The 19,370-nt window shown below is 38.5% G+C and overlaps 1 protein-coding gene across 1 annotated transcript in view; it reads left to right on the plus strand.

Annotated features, from left to right (window-relative positions):
- JMY (junction mediating and regulatory protein, p53 cofactor) overlaps positions 1–19,370 on the plus strand; it is a 71,670-nt gene that overhangs the window by 45,467 nt on the left and 6,833 nt on the right. The window contains exons 6-11 of the mRNA XM_024755696.1: positions 1,906–2,071; positions 2,557–2,744; positions 5,063–5,149; positions 13,736–13,831; positions 15,017–15,608; positions 16,686–16,993. Of these exons, the coding sequence (XP_024611464.1) occupies positions 1,906–2,071; positions 2,557–2,744; positions 5,063–5,149; positions 13,736–13,831; positions 15,017–15,608; positions 16,686–16,990 (1,434 nt within the window). The 3' untranslated portion in view covers positions 16,991–16,993. The remainder of the gene's footprint in view (positions 1–1,905; positions 2,072–2,556; positions 2,745–5,062; positions 5,150–13,735; positions 13,832–15,016; positions 15,609–16,685; positions 16,994–19,370) is intronic.

The raw sequence follows: 19,370 nt of genomic DNA on the forward strand, positions 1-19,370 counted from the left end.
TATATATATATATATATATAATAATAGCCATCCTGGTGGGTGTGAAGTGGTATCTCGTGGCTTTGATTTGCCTTTCTCTGATGGCATTTATGTCCAGTATCTTTCCATGTGCTTATTGGCCACTTATATATTTTCTTTGGAGAAGTGTCTATTCAGGTCATTTGCCCATTAAAAATTTTTTTGTGTGTGGGGGAGCTGTGCTGCTAGGCTTGCGGGATCCACTGGACTGCCGGAAAACTCCCTAAAATTGGGTTTTTTAAATCACTGAATTGAACGAGTTCTTTACATATTCCAGATACAAGTCTTATCAAATATATGATTTGCAAATATTTGTTCCCATTCTGTGGCTTGACCACATTGACTTCTAAATACATTGAGTATGTATTTGTGAAAGTTGTATATTCTCTAGAGAAGAACAAAATGTCATCACTGCTTTTATTAATACAGCTTTATGTAAACTATATTCTGTGAATGTGCATATGCATGTCTAACTCTTGTTTAAAAAAATAGTGTATGAGGTAATCTGTAATATTTTAAGGGTACGATCTAGAAAAATCCTTTTGTTAATGGATTTTAAATTATGGATTTAGATTTGTTAATGGATTTATTTTTCCCTTACATTTTCTGATTTGCTACTATTGTTAAAGGAAAAATTAGAACATGTTCTGAACTTTTCCACACTATTCAGAATTTCTTCACAGATTTCAGCTCCATCTCTCCTTCACCTGAGGCATTTCCACTCTAATCTTCTTTTCTAGTTAGCTTTCTCCTTTATGTTACTAGGTAGCTGGAATTTTCTTAAGGTCTTGAACTTTAAAACTTGATATGCTAGCATTTTATTGACTGAAATAGAGTGCCACTGTCTTCATCAGATTGACTAGCTTTATTCTAACCAGGATGAATTGTAATGACAACATAGGGTGCCTAAAAGAGCTGCTGAGGTAAGATTTATAACTATGTGCTATTGCAAGAACATTTCTTACTAGAATTGGTCTCCTATGGTAGAGGAAGGGTGAGGCTGAAATGGGCCAGGGAGTCTGGCATGTTTATCTGTGGGATCATTTTCCCTGGGGTTATCCTTAATAGTACCTTAGTAGTCTGTTTTTGAATGTTCTCGATTGTGTTTGAATTCTTCAGAGGATTTGGTAAAGCTGTCAGTTAGTCATTCTTGCCAGGTTTATGCCTGTTGAGTGATACAGTATATGCATATTGTGCTTTTTATGTGTATCTGTGATGATGGCTGCGCTAGTTTCATTAGCATTAATTTAACGTGACCACGTGACTCAGGAGAAACAGACCAAATGTGGTTTATTAAGCCCATCCCAAACAAATCCCTTGCTTTATAGTACAGTACAGCTCTGTGGTTTAAATTATGGGGAGACTTTTGTTCTTTAAAAAAAATGTTGATACGTCACATCTCCTTAGGTTATTTTAAAAACAAAAACATTTTCCTGATGTGACAGTGGTATTTGCCATGGTATAATGCTAAACATCAAACAGTCTTCTAAAGTAACACTGCAACATTAAATATCACCCAGGCAAGCAAAATTACATTTGACTTAAAAATTTTTTAACCACACTTAGGAGTAAGTACTATTCCTTTTTAACCGAGTCTTGATTATCGTCATTCTCACCTCTTTTAAGTCACAGACTCTTGTCCCTTTATGAAATTGAAAGCTAGGAACACTGTACTCAGAGAAAAATATACATGTTCACACAGCTTTATACACAAATTTAGTAGGTTCTTAAATTATCTGTACACGAGCCTCAGATCCCACATCGTCTGCTGGTGTTCAGTTGCTTCATGGATTTATCCTGTCTGATTAGTTAGTATTCATTTCTAATCATAGCTTAATTTCTTGTTCTCTCAAACTAGATATGTTCTTATTTTTATTTTCAATGCAGATGCAGAGTTTGCAGGGCGGTACAGAAGCCATCGCTCAGTTGGATCAATTAGAAGCTGATTATTATGATCTGCAACTTCAGTTGTATGAAGTGCAGTTTGAAATCTTAAAGTGTGAAGAGTTACTGTTGACAGCACAACTGGAAAGCATCAAAAGACTTATATCGGGTATGATGTGTATCTAATACATAAGTCCACAAAAAGACATTTGAATGAATGATGGAATTTCCCCATGTATTTGTTTGCATACATAGGGAAAATGTACATGGACACCAGTTTTATTTCTTCTGTTGAGGCTAAGAAGACTTAGTGTAAAGTCAAACAAGTGATTTAGTAGATGTAGCAGTGCAACTATGTTATTCCTTCCTACTTACTTTGTAAGTAACTTGCTTTGTTGCTTCAGCCAGAATTTGTATTCTCAAATTTTTTATTTGGGAGACAAGGTTCTTGGCATTTTACATTGAGCACTTAACTATGTGCCAGACACTGGCATACACATTCCCCCAAAGAGGTATATTTCCTAATCACTATTTTACAAAGGGGTAATGGCTTTGCCTGAGGTTATAGAATCAGTGAGTGGATCAGAGCCCTGTTCTGTCTGGCTCCATAGCCCATGCTCTTAACCACTACCCCTTGTTGCTGTTTTGTAACAGAAAAGAGAGATGAAGTGGTATACTATGACACTTATGAAAGCATGGAGGCCATGCTGGAGAAGGAAGAGATGGCAGTGTCTGTGCATTTACAGAGAGAAGAGCTACAGAAACTTCAGCAGAAAGCACGCCAGCTGGAGGCAAGACGTGGACGGGTTTCAGCCAAGAAAGCATACCTCAGAAATAAAAAGGTATAATAGGTTACATATTAATTGAATATAACCTTAATTTTACATCTTGCTTTTATTCCATTAAGTAATCTTTTATTTATTTATTTATTTTTCCATCATTTAATCTTTGACCCATATCCAATAATTCTAATGCAATTTGTCACTAATACACATACCTTTTAAAACTGAGTAAGAGTTATATCTTCTCAATACTTGGGCCATTATATTGACATTATATGGTTGTCTGAGCATTACCCTCTTAAACACATTAGAACAGCCAGTGGTGATATGCTGTTTGCCTCAGCCACCCAAAGGTGACTCTGATCATGACTACAGGATTCCACGTAATGCAATTCCCGGCTCCTTTTTAAGGAGGCCAGGGATGCTCTACAATTAAGTTGACTGGTTCTGACCTCAGTCTTCAAGGAAATCTTTATTTGTATATAAATGTGTGTACCAGTTTAATCTATATTCTTCACTCTTCATTCTTATATTGAACTAAATCTGAGGTAGGGAAACTCAGCCTTGTAGATTCTGCCCATTTACACCACAGCCTCTGGTCTGCTGTGACCTATCACAGCACACAGCCAAGGGTCTCTGAATGGTCTTACCCCCTGTCCTCCCCTTTCCCTGCTCCCAGACCCCCAAATCCAATGGCTTAGGTGACAGAACTGCAGAGGGAAGGAGGAATGACAAAAGAAGGCTGGAAAGAGAAGAACTTAGAAACACTGTTCTGAGAAGAAAGATCGATCATACTTTACCAAAGATCAGAATGACTCTCTTTGTAACAGCACCCTACATTCCTTGTGGTCTGCATGTCAGCATCCCCAGGGTCACAGGCTCTGTGGTTAATCTGGCACCCACAATAGAATTTCATACCCAGGGGTAGTTCTCTGGCTATAAGTAAATCATGCCCTGCTTCTTCTCTTGAAAGAATAAAGACGGTCTCTGGCTGTGCCATGAGGACTTGAGGTCTATGCTTTGTGATTAAACTTTTCAAGAAGAATAATAGAAATAACATTGTTCTTTATGTATGTTATCTTCTTTTATTCTCCCAGTAGCCAAAAAGCATTCTGATACTTGATTTGGTGGCAAACCCAGACGTGAACATTTCTTGGTCCTACTTACTTTGACTGTTCTGTTTTCACTGCAAAAACATCAGTAATACTTAACTATGGGGTGTTGTGTCAGATCCTGCTGGAGTTACTGGGCAGTAGATGGTGTATGCAACACATCACCTTTCTAAAATTAAAAAAAAAATTAATTTTGAAACACATCTGAGTTCTGTTCTTGATAAGGAATTGTAGACTTGTATCCTCATTTTATAACCAAAGGAACTAAGGCTTCCAGTCGTTAAATAAATTACCTAAGGAAAAGCAGCTAGTATGGGTCAAAGCAGGATACTATCCTAGGTCTGTGTGACTTGGAAGCCTGAGCCATTATATCACTATATCATGCCACTTCTCCCCCTTGGAGACTGCCTTGGACAGGTTCAATCTGTGATCAATACTTGTTAGGCAGTAGAGTCAACGCAGTGTGGGTAAAGATAGGAAGGAGATAAAAGAGCTGCTTTAAAATACAGCTTCCTGGCCTGAAAGGTTGTTCATGTATGACTTAACGAGGTTATAAGAGTAATCTTTTGGTATAGCTTTGAGAGTGTTAGAAACTGTTTATCTGGAGGACTTCTCCAGAAGGACCCAGAGAAAATGAAGACTTAGCATGGTGCCACTAGGAAGTTGCCAGATGATAGGGTATGTGTCAAGAGCACATATCTCTTAATATTATTTTCATGTAAATCTGTAGCATACTATTATTGTACTTTCTAGTCTTTAAGGTCTCTTTTTAGCTCTGAAGTCTATGATCAGAAGATTCAGATTTCATGATATTGTTTAAACCAATCCGGGCAAAATCATGTTCTTTAATTCGTCAGAAAGCACTTAAGAAACAGAGTTTAAGTCAAGAGTTATGTGTCCTTTTTTTGCTCAGACTAGTTTAAAGAGTACAATAATACTTAGAATCTTCTGGCCACAGTCTTCAGATTTGAAAGACTTTTGAGACTATCTAGGTACACCCCCCTTCCACTCTACCGTGCCCCATTCCTTCCCTTCCAAAAAAAGGGAGAAATCAGGAATTCTACAGATGTTAAGTAGTTTAATAAAAGAATCTTTTAAGATCCTAATTATTTGGCTTCGATATTCCGGATGAGAAACCAGAGGTAGCTTACTTGATATTTTGCTGTGTAGGTATATGTTAAGATTAAAATTTAATTTATCAAATTGAATTAGATTTTGAGTCTTTCAGGTTTCACTTATATTAAAACACATTTCATGTATTTATAGGAAATTTGTATTGCAAAACACAATGAAAAATTCCAGCAGCGCCTTCGGAGTGAAGATGAATATAGAACCCACCACACAGTACAACTAGTAAGTTTGCACGCTGAAAGACTTAGAATAAAACTTCGAATTTTATGTATCTCCAAGTGAATAAAATCTGTAGAGAATAAGAAAATGTTACAGCTAGATGTTAGCAGTAAGTCACTGTTCAGCCATTCCTCAGTGTCCATGGGGAAATTGGTTCCAGGACACCTGCCCTTCCAACTCCCCCAACCTCCGCACCAAAATCTGTGGATGCTCCAGTCCCTTATATAAAATAGCATAGTACTTGCATGTAACTTGTGCACATCCTCCTGTATTCTTCATCTCTAGATTACATGTAATACCTTATATAATGTAAATGCTATGTAAGTAGTTGCCAGTAGGCAAATTCTTCGAGTTTTGCTTTTTGGAACCTTCTGTGGTTTTTTTTGCCCCCTGAGTATTTTCAATCTGAGGTTGTTTGAACCCAAGGATGTGGAACCCACAGGTTCAGAGGCCCAATTGTGTATATACTTCCTTATAGCACAGCTTCCTCTACCAGTGCAGTACCACACAAGAGTGGTGTATTTGTTACAGTCTGAACCAACATTGGCACATCATTACCACCCAAAGTCCACAGTTCATCCTTTGTTCTGTACATTCTATTGTTTTTGCTAAATATATACTGACATGAATCCACCATTATAGTATCATACAGAATATTTTCACTGCCCTAAAAATTCCCTGTGCTCCACCTTTTCATACCCCTCTCTCCACAAACTCATAGCAACCACTGATCTTTTGTTTTGCCTTTCCCCCTAACGTTTAATTGGAACCCTATATGTAGCTGTTTCATATTGGCTTATGTAACTTGTAATTTGCACTTAAGGTTCCTCTTTGTATTTGCATGGCATGGTAGATTATTTCTTAGCACTGAACAATATTCCATTGTCTGGATATACCACAGTTTATTTGTCCATTCACCTGGTGAAGACATCTTGCTTCCAAGTTTTGACACTTAAGAATAAAGCTGATAATATGGGAAGGTTTTTGTGTGCACATTAAGTTTTCAGCTCTTTTGGGTAAAATAGCAAAGAGCATGATTGCTGGATCTTATGGGAAGAGTATGCTTACCTTGTAGGAAGCTGCCAAACTGTCTTCCAAAGTGGCTGTACCATTTTACGTTCTCACTAGCAATGAATTTAGAGTTCCTTTTTAGAGTTCCACATCCTCCATTTAATGTTGTCAGTGTTTTGGAATTTAGCCATTCTAATACGTGTGTAGTGGTACCTCATAGTTGTTTTAGTTTGCAGTTCCCTAATGGTGTAGGATGTTGGGCATGTTCTCACAAGGCTTATCTACCGTCTCTACCTCTTCTTTAGTAAGTGTTAGATATTTTGTTCATTTTTTTTTTTTTTAGGTTATTTATTTTCTTATTATGGATAATAGCCCCTTTCAGATATATCTGTTGCAAATACTTGCTCCTAATCTGTGGCTTGCCTTTTCATTCTTTGACATTATATCGAAGAGCAGTGGTTTTTTTTGTTTGTTTTAATATTATTTTTTTTATACAGCAGGTTCTTACAAGTCATCTGTTTTATACATATTAGTGTATATATGTCAATCCCAATCTCCCAATTCATCCCCCCCCACGTGCCGCTTTCCCCGCTTGGTGTCCATACGTTTGTTCTTTATACCTGTGTCTCTGTTTTTGCCTTGGAAACTGGTTCATCTGTACCATTTTTCTAGATTCCACATATATGCGTTAATATACGATATTTGTTTTTCTCTTTCTGACTTACCGCACTCTGTATGACAGTCTCTAGGTACATCCGCATCTCTACAAATGACCCAATTTCGTTCCTTTTTATGGCTGAGTAATAGTTCCTTGTATATATGTACCACAACTTTTTTTTTTTTAACATCTTTATTGGAGTATAATTGCTTTACAATGGTGTGTTAGTTTCTGCTTTATAACAAAGTGAATCAGTTATACATATACATATGTTCCCATATCTCTTCCCTCTTGCGTCTCCCTCCCTCACACCCTCCCTATCCCACCCCTCTAGGTGGTCACAAACCACCGAGCTGATCTCCCTGTGCTATGCAGCTGCTTCCCACTAGCTATCTATTTTACGTTTGGTAGTGTACATATGTCCATGCCACTCTCTAACTTCGTCCCAGCTTACCCTTCCCCCTCCCCATATCCTCAACTCCATGTTCTAGTAGGTCTGTGTCTTTATTGGTGTCTTACCCCTAGGTTCTTCATGACATTTTTTTTTCTTAGATTCCTTCTATATGTGTTAGCATATAGTATTTGTTTTTCTCTTTCTGACTTACTTCACTCTGTATGACAGACTCTGGCTCCATCCACCTCACCACAAATAACTCAGTTGTGTTTCTTTTTAATGGCTGAGTAATATTCCATTGTATATATGTACCACAACTTCTTTATCCATTCATCTGTCGATGGGCATTTAGGTTGCTTCCATGACCTGGCTGTTGTAATTAGTGCTGCAATGAATATTGGGGTGCATGTGCTTTTTTGAATTATGGTTTTCTCTGGGTATATGCCCAGTATATACTGGGTCATATGGTAATTCTATTTTTAGTTTCTTAAGGAACCTCCATACTGTTCTCCATAGTGGCTGTATCAATTTACATTCCCACCAACAGTGCAGGAGGGTTCCCTTTTCTCCACACCCTCTCCAGCATTTGTTGTTTGTAGATTTTCTGATGATGCCCATACCTTACCTCCTTTGTCATAGATTAGTTGACCATAGGTGCGTGGGTTTATCACTGGGCTTTCTGTCCTGTTGCATTGATATATATATATCTGTTTTTGTGCCAGTACCATATTGTCTTGATTACTGTAGCTTTGTAGTATAGTCTGAAGTCAGGGAGTCTGATTCCTCCAGCTCCGTTTTCTCCCCTCCAGATTGCTTTGGCTATTTGGGGCCTTTTGTGTCTCCATACATTTTAAGATTTTTTTGTTCTGTTTCTGTAAAAAGTGCCATTGGTAATTTGATAGGGATTGCACTGAATCTGTAGATTGCTTTGGGTAGTATAGTCATTTTCACAATATTGATTCTTCCAATCCACGAACATGATATATCTCTCCATCTGTTTGTGTCATCTTTGATTTCTTTCATCAGTGTCTTATAGTTTCCTGAGTACAGGTCTTTTACCTTCTTAGGTAGGTTTATTCCTAGGTATTTTATTCTTTTTGTTGCAGTGGTGAATGGGATTGTTTCCTTAATTTCTCTTTCTGATCTTTTGTTGTTAGCATATAGGAATGCAAGAGATTTCTGTGCATTAATTTTGTATCCTGCAACTTTATACCAGATTCATTGATTAGCTCTAGTAGTCTTCTGGTGGCATCTTTAGGATTCTTTATGTATAGTATCATGTCATCTGCAAACAGTGACAGTTTTACTTCTTCTTTTCCAGTTTGTATTCCTTTTATTTCTTTTTCTTCTCTGATTGCCATGGCTAGGACTTCCAAAACTATGTTGAATAATAGTGGTGAGAGTGGACATCCTTGTCTCATTCCTGATGTTAGAGGAAATGCTTTCAGTTTTTCACCATTGAGAATGATGTTTGTTTTGGGTTTGTCATATATGGCCTTTCTTATGTTGAGGTAGGTTCCCTCTATGCCCACTTTCTGGAGAGTTTTTATCATAAAAGGGTGTTGAGTTTTGTCAGAAGCTTTTTCTGCATCTGTTGAGATGATCATATACTTTTTATTCTTCTATTTGTTAATATGGTATATCACATTGATTGACTTGTGTATATTGGAGAATCCTCGCATCCTGGGGATAAATCCCACTTGATCATGGTGTATGATCCTTTTAATTTGTTGTTGGATTCTGTTTGCTAGTATTTTGTTGAGGACTTTTGCAATATGTATTGAGGTGTTCCTATGTTGGGTGCATATATATTTATAATTGTTATATCTTCTTTTTGGATTGATCCCTTGATCATTATGTAGTATCCTTCCTTGTCTCTTGTAATAGTCTTTATTTTAAAGTCTATTTTATCTGATATGAGTATTGCTGCTCCAGCTTTCTTTTGATTTCCATTTGCATGGAATATCTTTTTCCATCCCCTCACTTTCAGTCTGTATGTGTCCCTAGGTCTGAAGTGGGTCTCTTGTAGACAGCATATATATGGGTCTTGTCTTTGTATCCATTCAGCCAGCCTATGTCTTTTGGTTGGAGCATTTAATCCATTCACATTTAAGGTAATTATCGATACGTATGTTCATATTACCATTTTCTTAATTGTTTTGGGTTCATTTTATAGGTCCTTTTCTTTTGTTTCCCACTAAGAGAAGTTCCTTTAGCATGTTTTGTAGAGCTGGTTTGGTGGTGCTAGATTCTCTTAGCTTTTGTTTGTCTGTAAAGCTTTTGATTTCTCCATCAAATCTGAATGAGATCTTTTCTGGGTAGAGTAATCTTGGGTTGTAGTTTCTTCCCTTTCATTACTTTAAATATATCATGCCACTCCCTCTGGCCTGTAGTGTTTCTGCTGAGAAATCAGCTGTTAAGCTTATGGGATTCCCTTGTATGTTATTTGTCGTTTTTCCCTTGTATCTTTTAATAATTTTTCTTTGTCTTTAATTTTTGTCAATTTGATTACTGTGTGTCTCAGTGTGTTTTTCCTTGGATTTATCCTGCCTGGGGCTCGTTGTGCTTCCTGGACTTGGGTGGCTGTTTCCTTTCCCATGTTAGGGAAGTTTTCGACTGATCTCTTCAAATATTTCCTCGGGTTCTTTCTCTCTCTCTCCTCCTTCTGGGACCCCTATAATGAGAATGTTGGTGCATTTAATGTTGTCCCAGAGGTCTCTTAGGCTGTCTTCATTTCTTTTCATTCTTTTTTCTTTATTCTGTTCTGTGGCAGTGAATTCTACCATTCTGTCTCCCAGGTCACTTACCATTCTTCTCCCTCAGTTACTCTGCTATTGATTCCTTCTAGTGTATTTTTCATTTCAGTTTTTGTATTCTCTGTTTGTTCTTTAATTCTTCTAGGTCTTCATTAAACATTTGTTGCATCTTCTCGATCTTTGCCTCCATTCTTTTTCTGAGGTCCTGGATCATCTTCACTATCATTATTCTGAATTCTTTTTCTGGGAGGTTGCCTATCTCCACTTCATTTAGTTGATTTTCCGGGGTTTTATCTTGTTCCTTCATCTGGTACATAGCCCTCTGCCTTTTCATTTTGTGTATCTTCTGTGAATGTGGTTTTCATTCCACAGGCTGCAGGATTATAGTTCTTCTTGCTTCTGCTGTCTGCCCTCTCAATAATTGATACGTTATTAGTATTGAGTCTTCCTATACATGAACAAGGAATATGTCTTTATTCTTCTTTGGTTTCTTTTCTAAGAGTTATAGCTTGCTTCATTGATCTTGTTCACATTTTATTAGATTTATACCTAAATTTATCTATCTCCTTTTTGGGGTGTGGTAATGTAAATAGTTTTGTAGGGGTAATATAAAAGGTTCATAATTCCAGTGTTTCATTGCTGTTACATTAGAAAGCAGTTGGCTTTTATATGTCATCCCTGTACCTTGCAGTCTTGTTATAATTGTGTATTAGTTCTAGTAGCTTTTTTGGTGGTTCTTTGAGATTTTCTATATAGACAATCAGGTCTTATGCAAATAAAGGCAGTTTAGTTATTTTGTAGCAGTCTGTATACCTTTTATTTGCTCTTTTTATTGTGTCAGCTAGGATTTCCAGTAGGGTGTTGAAAAAGAGTGGCGAGGGCTTCCCTGGTGGCGCAGTGGTTGAGAGTCCGCCTGCCGATGCAGGGGATACGGGTTCGTGCCCCGGTCCAGGAAGATCCCACATGCTGCGGAGCGGCTGGGCCCATGAGCCATGGCCGCTGAGCCTGCACGTCTGGAGCCTGTTATTCTGCAACGGGAGAGGCCACGGCAGTGAGAGGCCCGCGTACCGCCAAAAAAAAAAAAAAAAGAAAAAGAGTGATAAGAGGAGACTTCTTTGTCTTTTCCTGGTCTTAAGAAGGCTTCTAATTTGTTGTGATTAAGAATGACGTTAGCTGCTGTAGGGGTTTTGATGTTATCCTTCAAGCTCATTTCGGCACATATTGGCTAAAACTCTTGAATTTAAACATGTAAGAGTAGCCAAACTACCTGCAAACTGTAAGATTCATCTGAAATCAACAGCAAATTTATTGTATTTTTATTGTTCAGTACCGTTTTCATGGGCCAGGAACTGCTCTGTAAGGAAAGTCAGACTGTGGGCCAGCTTAAGAGTTAAATGAATAAGGATGCCTCCTACTCTCACCATCGGCATCTGCGCTGTCAGCTTGTGATTAAACTCCACACTTAGAATGCGTTCCTTATTGCGTGAAGATTTTGGATTCTGATAAAATGCCAGTATTTTTATGGATGGAGGGACTAATTAGCCTTTTAGAATGAATGAGTATCAAATCCTTTCTCAGAGTTTTACGTGGCAAAGTTGAGTAAAAAGAGGAAATTGATATTTGGGGGAATCTGAAAGATGAATGTCATTTGCCTTATAATTTTGCCTACTACCGACTTTGGGTGGAATACCTCACTGTAGGAGAATGAATCCATTAATCATCAATTCTTCTTAACATGCAAAGCTAGAGGGAAATGAAAGTTGGCTTAGATCAAATCTGGTTTTAAACCACCTTTATCACACACACAAGTTTACAGCTCATAAGTTTTAATTTTCACTAGATGAACATATGCATACAGCTAGCACCAGCTTGTTAAACAATGTTAACAGAAACTCAAAGCCCCTTGTGTCACCATCTAGCATCATCTAGTCAGTATTCCCTACCTACCCTCCACCACCCCCCACCCCCGCCCATCACAGAAGGGTAAATTATCTTCGTTAAATAACTTTCCCCTAGCTAGCCAGAGGGGGCCTGTTACTCACTAGGCTCTTAAATACAATACTGTGCTCTATGAAAAGTCCATACAAACCCATCAGTTCATGCCTGAACATGTCTGAAACTTTCTCTTTCCATTTGGGATCTTTAAGATAATAGTATGATCTGACTCTGGTTATACCAGCTGACAGACCAGCAAAATGATTGATCAGTTTTATTTCTTTTTTTTTTTTTTTTGGATATTTCTGAACTTCACATTCAGCTCTTTGTATATTATGTTCAGAGATGCAGATTCACAGTTTGAAAATGCTGAATATCTCTTAGACACCTAATTTCTTCCTCAAGTACTAAGCACTATATTCATTCGATAATACACTCTAAGTATAGAAAAATCTCTTCATCTCTGAGCCAGTGCCACTCGATAGGCCTTAGAAGACCCTTTGTCCCTGAGTATCCCATGGCATGTATCCCAGCGTGGGAAAGTACAAGCTCACTCCCAATTCCAGGTGGTTACCAGTTGTAAATATGAGATTTTTTCAGTTCCTTCCTTTTGTTGGCTCAGCTGTGTGAATGGAACTGAGTATGCAGTAGGGGTGAGGAGTTGGGATAAGTTCTTGCCTCACTGTGTCCTTGAGCCATTCTGGGCTTTTCTCTATAAAGGACAGACTCTACATGGGACCTTTATGTCTTTTAATGAAGAGCTCAGGTCATATCTTCTTTAATTTCCCATCTGGAAACCTTTAGGATTATATATAGCAATCTGGGACTGTTACTGAGAGATACGTGACTTTTTATCTACTAATAAATGGCCTTTGCGACTCTCTTAAGACTCCCCAAGTGGGAGCTCTCTAAAGGGGAAAGGTCTTCTTGACCTGCCATAAGAAGAGATGGAAGAATGTTCATCTTTACTCACCCTTGGCACCCCCCTGCACCCTGACCATAAGTTCCATGGGCTGATTTATATACAAAGGATTCAACCCACCTCACCAAGAGAAAGTGGAACCAATCTGTATTGTATGTGATAGTTACATCTCTCTGGGGACGTGGTTGGCCATCGTGGCACTCTTCAGTGCATTCCCTAATTGGTAACTACCTGTCTGTCACCTGACCCTCAGTAGTGAGGTTGTCAAAAGCACTACTCCCACTCTTTATCCTCCTGCCAAGAATTCCACTTTCTTTCCTTTAGAAAGAGCAATTCGTATTTAACTTGGCCAACATTGGGTGGGTGGTGATACTGTTAATCCAGTTTGGGAATACAAAATCAAAGAGGTTTGGGATTGGGGAATGGGAAGGAAAAAAATTGAATGAGGTATTAAAACACACACTTAGATTTGTGGCAAGAGGAACAGGTTCAGTAATAGTAGACATTATCTGCAGAACATCAGGCTTAACCCATATACAATATCTAAATCACCGACCAAGTGGTTATTTTTTGTTTTTAAGGTCAGCTATTTGAGTTAGCAGAATATAGCAGTTACAAGTATTGCATAATAAAATTGTTCAAGCCAGAACCCCAAAGATGAAACATTTTTCAGTTCAGAGAAAATATTTACAGAGTAAACGTCTTTTAATTGGTAGGTCATGCAGAAAGTGAAACAACAATGTAATTTCAATTAAAACTGATAGTGTTTCCTGCCACAGAACATTGCTTAATACGTCATTCTTTGGAGTAATCCAGCTTACATATTGGGAGAACTCTCTTTTTTTCTATTAATGATAAAATATAATGGGACACATCGTAATGGAATTACTTTTTTTTTTTTTTTTTTAACCAGAAAAGAGAAAAATTACATGATGAAGAAGAAAGAAAAAGTGCCTGGGTTAGCCAAGAAAGACAGAGAACACTGGATAGACTTCGAACCTTTAAACAGGTAGTAAAAGTATGGTCAATTTATTATTTTTCATTGCTTTTTAAACAGAGGTACATATATACTCCTATTGTAAGATTTCTTTTATGAGAAAAACTTGATTTTCCCTTTATCATCTAGAAAACAATTTTAGTTATGGCAGTCCTTGGCTTACCACTTCAGTGATAGAAGAGGAATGGTCAGGGCCTCTGGGAAGCCTGGATTCATTCCTCTTGAATTTAATAGTTCACAACTGACTGTCCATTTTCAGCATCAACTTGTTATTAATTCTGTGTACATCAACACTGTGGTGTAATAATCTGGCCAATGGCAGAATTAGAGGGTGGATCAACATACGTGAGAAATGCTTCAGCAGTTCTCTTGCCAGCCTTGTCCATGACTGGACACTGATACCACAGCAGCTAAGCATCTCCTTGGAGTGTGCTTAAACTAGGTAGTTCTGGTTCTTAGCAGCACTCGAGCCTTATTCCTACTCTTTATTCTGAGGGGTCTCCTTATAGGTGAAGGGAGCTTTTGATCAAGTGAAAGAGTGGGGGTGGGTGGAAATGGGGTCCTTAACACAAGGATAAGCTTTGTGTGAAGAAAATGTGGTCTGCCAGATGCATTAATGCTAGGTTTTACCATAGTAAAAGAATGAGAGTTCTGTGTATCAGTACTCCAAAACATTTCATTCATTCTCCTTCTATTCTATCATAAAGTGCATATATTGTTTTCAGAGCTTTAAAAAAATGCCATGTTACCCTTTGAAGAACATTAATGTTTTAATTTTTTATCTGTAAGCATTTGAAAATACATGTAAGAATCTAAGAATAGTGTTTTAGCTTTCTGCCTACCAATAGCATATATATATTTGACATCATTTGTTTTTTATTTTACACTGCTACTATTTTCCCATTTAAATTAGTACTTTTTATTCACTAAAGATCTTTCTTTAATCATGTGGTAATTCTGAACAGTTGACCTCTTAAGTGGATAAGAGGGGAGAAGGATTTGATGATAAGCAAATAATAAAGAATTTGGTGATAATTATTTGTAAGGTATTACATTTTGGTATTTTGGTTTTCAGTATATTTTCCCTGAAAAATCACAAAAGCTCTAAAATAAAATCTTGCATTGGAGGGAGAAAATAAATAGCCATTTGTTCATAAATTGTAATCTAACCAGTTATAATGACTTCTGATTTCTTAGAGATACCCAGGCCAGGTCATACTTAAATCAACCAGATTGCGACTGGCTCACGCAAGAAGAAGAAGTGCAGCCAGTCCCGTGTCCTGTGAAGACCAGTGTGACCCTCTGCCAGGAGCACTGCAGGTAGAAGAGAAAAGTGAGGGAGTGGAGGAAGGAAGGGGCAAGCTCGGGTCATCACAGACAACAGAAGCCCAAAGCCTCACACAGCTTGAAGACAATTCATCAGCACAACTTGAAGCTACTTCGTTACCTCCCGGTGGTGTTACCTCTGAACCGCCTCCCGCCACATCTCCTCCACTTCTGAGTAAGATTGACCCTAAACCAGGTTCTGCCACAGCAGATCCACTCCCCCCACCTCTTCCTCCGGCACCTCCCCCGCCACCTCCTCCTCCTCCACCACCACCGCCTCTGCCTGTCGGTAAAGACGGGGCCCCAGAGACACTGGAGGAAGGTCTGCCTAGAGTGGAGGGGAACGAGAAGAGGATCCCAGAGTCAGCTAGTGCCCCCTCAGCACACCTCTTCGACAGCAGCCAGCTCGTCAGTGCCAGGAAGAAGCTCAAAAAGACTGCTGAAGGTTTGCAGAGGAAGAGAGGTGAGTTAAAAAAAGATTTTTGAGTTCATCTGTTGACTGAGGCATGTAGTTAAAGGACTGTTTATTTCCTAGGACATTACAAAGCTTTAAACATTTTATTTTTGGACATTATTTGATAGCAAACAGGTTTTCAGGGTCTCAGCATGGCCATAGAATTCTTACCAACCCGTGTTTGCACACGTGTACAAACACAAATATGGACCTGCTTGAGCTCTTAGCGATGCTTTTTAAATTATATCTTTTGACTTGATCTATTTGGTAACATGTATTATGTGGCTCCTTTTGTGTTACAATATGATTTTAAATCTCAGAAATACAAGAAAAGGGAAGCTGTCTGGTCAGGAGAACATTGGCAAAACCATGTAACATTTGGCTACATATTTATTGAGGACTCTGGCATATCTTTTATAAAGAAGCAAAGAAGAATAGGGAGTAATATGTATATTTTATTGCATGTCAGATATGCCTTAATAAAGATGTTTTTGAAAACAGCAAATAATTTTGGCCCTTAGGAGCTTTAGCATTCATGGAGAGAACATTTTATTTGTATATTACTTTTTAATCTGAGAGACCATCCTATAAAATATTTCTTACCATAGCCCAAGTAGAATTTCATATGTAAAGCAGTTATTAAAAACACACACACACACACACACACACACACACACACACACACACACACACTCACCATAATGAACCAGTATTTAATTTTTTAAAATTAAATGTGCAGTGCAGTCACTGTCTGAATTTGATTGGACTTTTGCATTATGGAAACTCTTTAGGAGTCTCACCCATAATAATACTAAAGATCACCCCCCAGCCCCCAATCTGCTCACTTCTCTCACATGAGAAATGATAGGAATACCAGTAATGCCTGACATGGAATTTGGGTCTTGGGATTTTTTTAAACAAGCATAATTAGTATCCCCTGTGTTCTGGCAACGTTGTGTCCATGCTTCATGGTCCCTTCTCTAGATATATTTTTAGCATTCTGGGCTATTACAGTCCTAAAGTCTGGAGGTTATACAGTTCCTGACTCTAAGTGCAATCATAATTGTTCTCTTTCATTTTCTAAAGTGAGCTCACCCATGGATGAGGTGCTAGCTTCCTTGAAGCGTGGTAGTTTTCATCTGAGAAAGGTTGAACAACGAACTCTGCCTCCTTTTCCTGATGAAGATGATAATAATATCTTGGCACAAATAAGGAAGGGGGTAAAATTGAAGAAGGTACAGAAGGAAGTCTTGAGAGAATCCTTCACGCTTCTGCCCGACACAGACCCTCTAACACGGAGCATCCATGAAGCTCTTAGAAGAATCAAAGAAGCATCCCCTGAGTCAGAGGATGACGAGGAGGCTTTGCCTTGCACAGACTGGGAAAACTAACAAGTAAATGGTCTTACTTTTCTTCAGTAGTGTTCCAGTAATACAGCTTTTGTATTGGATGATGAGGTCTGTTATACGTCATTGAATCTGAGGTTCATTATTTATTATACAGCTGAGTTATAGCCTGGATCATAACTTCAGGTTTTACTTCTGTAGTTTCTGGAAACATAACAAAAAAAGTACAGAGATGTTCCTGTGTAAATGCTGTGTTTTTTTATATCCTGCTCATTAAAAATTTCTTCAGTACAAGCTATATCCCAAGTAAAAAGGATAGTCTTATTCTAGTAAAGTGACAGTCTTATTCTAGCTTTAAAAAAACAGAAAAGGTTTTTTCTAACTTAGGTATTTCAGTTGCAAACTGTTATGCGTATTGAATTTTGATGTTTTGTTAGCTGCCCACAAGGGAATCTAGAAAAGTCATTGCATTGTCGGATTATTTAGCTTTCTAAGCCTTTAAAGTTTATCATTTAGGGCTTATTGTAATTACTGCATTGTCTAGATAAAATGGCAGCTGACATAATATACATATCTTATTGAGTACCCTGTGGGAATTGGTACACATTTGGCATTCTCCCAAGGTAATACAGAGCTGTCCCCCACTACGCTTTAATAAGCTAATTTATATAGTTATGTGGCACAAATTATGCTAACTACATAGAATTGGTAAAGATAACACATGCTATAAATCAAATAGTATATCAAATTGCTGATGACCATAACTGAAATATTATTTGTGCAAAATATAAAGTATGCAAATATATTCTATTAATCATTATGCTCTCTTGATGGAATATGTTTCTGTGGGCTTTACAAAAGGGGGAAGTAGGTGGGAGTAGGTAAAGGAAGAATCACTGTGCCTGATCTTAAGAACTACCAGGGGGGAGCTTACTAAAAATGCATATTCGGGCTTCCCTGGTGGCGCAGCGGTTGGGAGTCCGCCTGCCGATGCAGGGGACGCGGGTTCGTGCCCCGGTCCAGGAAGATCCCACATGCCGCGGAGCGGCTGGGCCCATGAGCCATGGCCGCTGAGCCTGCGCATCTGGAGCCTGTGCTCCGCAGCGGGAGAGGCCACAACGGTGAGAGGCCCGCGTACCGAAAAAAAAAAAAAAATTAAAAAAAATGCATATTCATGGCCTTCACTCCCAAAGATTCTGAAAGAGTAGAACTGATACATATGTAGGCATACATCTGGATTTTAAAGACTTATTACAAAAAGATAAAACCCAGAAACTGTGTCATTAGTTTTTAAAATATTGATTAAATGTTGGAAGATACTATTTTGGATATATCAAAATATTACTAAAAGCGGTTTTTACCCTTTTGGGCATGGGTCCATCAGGAAAATGTGCCAATTCCACACTCCCCACCTCCACCCCTCCCCACCAGCATCTGCACTGTAGCTTAACAGAAAGCATGGAAAATCTTGATGAGTGGTTGGGCGTTAATTAACGTTCATGTGCTCTAACCAACATCTGATAGTAACACCGTCTGCCATGGCCATGGGTCTTGGGACTGTTGGCACCCTTTCTTCCTGTTAGTTGTAGAGGCCTTAATTATCGGTCACTTATTGTTTTTGGATCCCCAAATAATTTCAAACTATTTGTGCTTGTACATATGTACACCATGCTTTGTAGAGGAATGTAAATGTGTCCACTCAAGTGTGTGAGTGTGTCTAGAGACTCGGGTGTGCCTGACTGGGAATCTTTCCCACACTGGATGACTGTAGATTGTGTCCCACTTCACAGTGCTTGCTACCTCTTGCCTTGTCCCCTTCAGCATGTAGCTTCTCAGTAAACCCCTAAACCTATGCCAGAAGCTACCATGTTGGCACTGATTAGGTGATCCCAGTGCTGGACCTTCACATAAGCATGCATTTCGTATATTCAAGTAGCTGGGATGTTACTTACAGCTTTTGGCTGCTAATTTAACCTTATGTCAGGTGTTAAGAATATGTCCATAATGAATACCACTCTGAAAATCGCCTAAAACCTTCCCCTTTTTTGGCTGATTGTTCATGGCTGGTGTATGTAGTATAATGTGGAGAGGAACAATGAAATACTGCCAGAAAATGCATGAACTGGGATAGTGGCAAAGTCACTGAAGACTAAATGTATCCCACACCAGAAGCAAACCACAGACTAGTTGTGATCCCTACCAGTTGAGCAGCCATTGATAAAGAGCTGTATATCACTGCCTGTGTGTGGTCTTAGGGAGTCTTTTTTTTTTTTTTTTTTTTTTTTTTTTTTTTTTTTTAGGGATCTTTTTAGCTGTTGCATGCAGGCTCTTAGTTGTGGCATGCGGGATCTTGTTCCCTGACCAGGGGTTGAGCCCAGGCCCCCTGCACTGGGAGCGTGGAGTCTTAACCACTGAACCACCAGGG

Source organism: Neophocaena asiaeorientalis, unplaced genomic scaffold (genome assembly GCF_003031525.2).
Source record: "Neophocaena asiaeorientalis asiaeorientalis breed wild unplaced genomic scaffold, Neophocaena_asiaeorientalis_V1.1 scaffold37, whole genome shotgun sequence".
In the NCBI taxonomy this organism is placed as follows: Eukaryota; Metazoa; Chordata; class Mammalia; order Artiodactyla; family Phocoenidae; genus Neophocaena; species Neophocaena asiaeorientalis.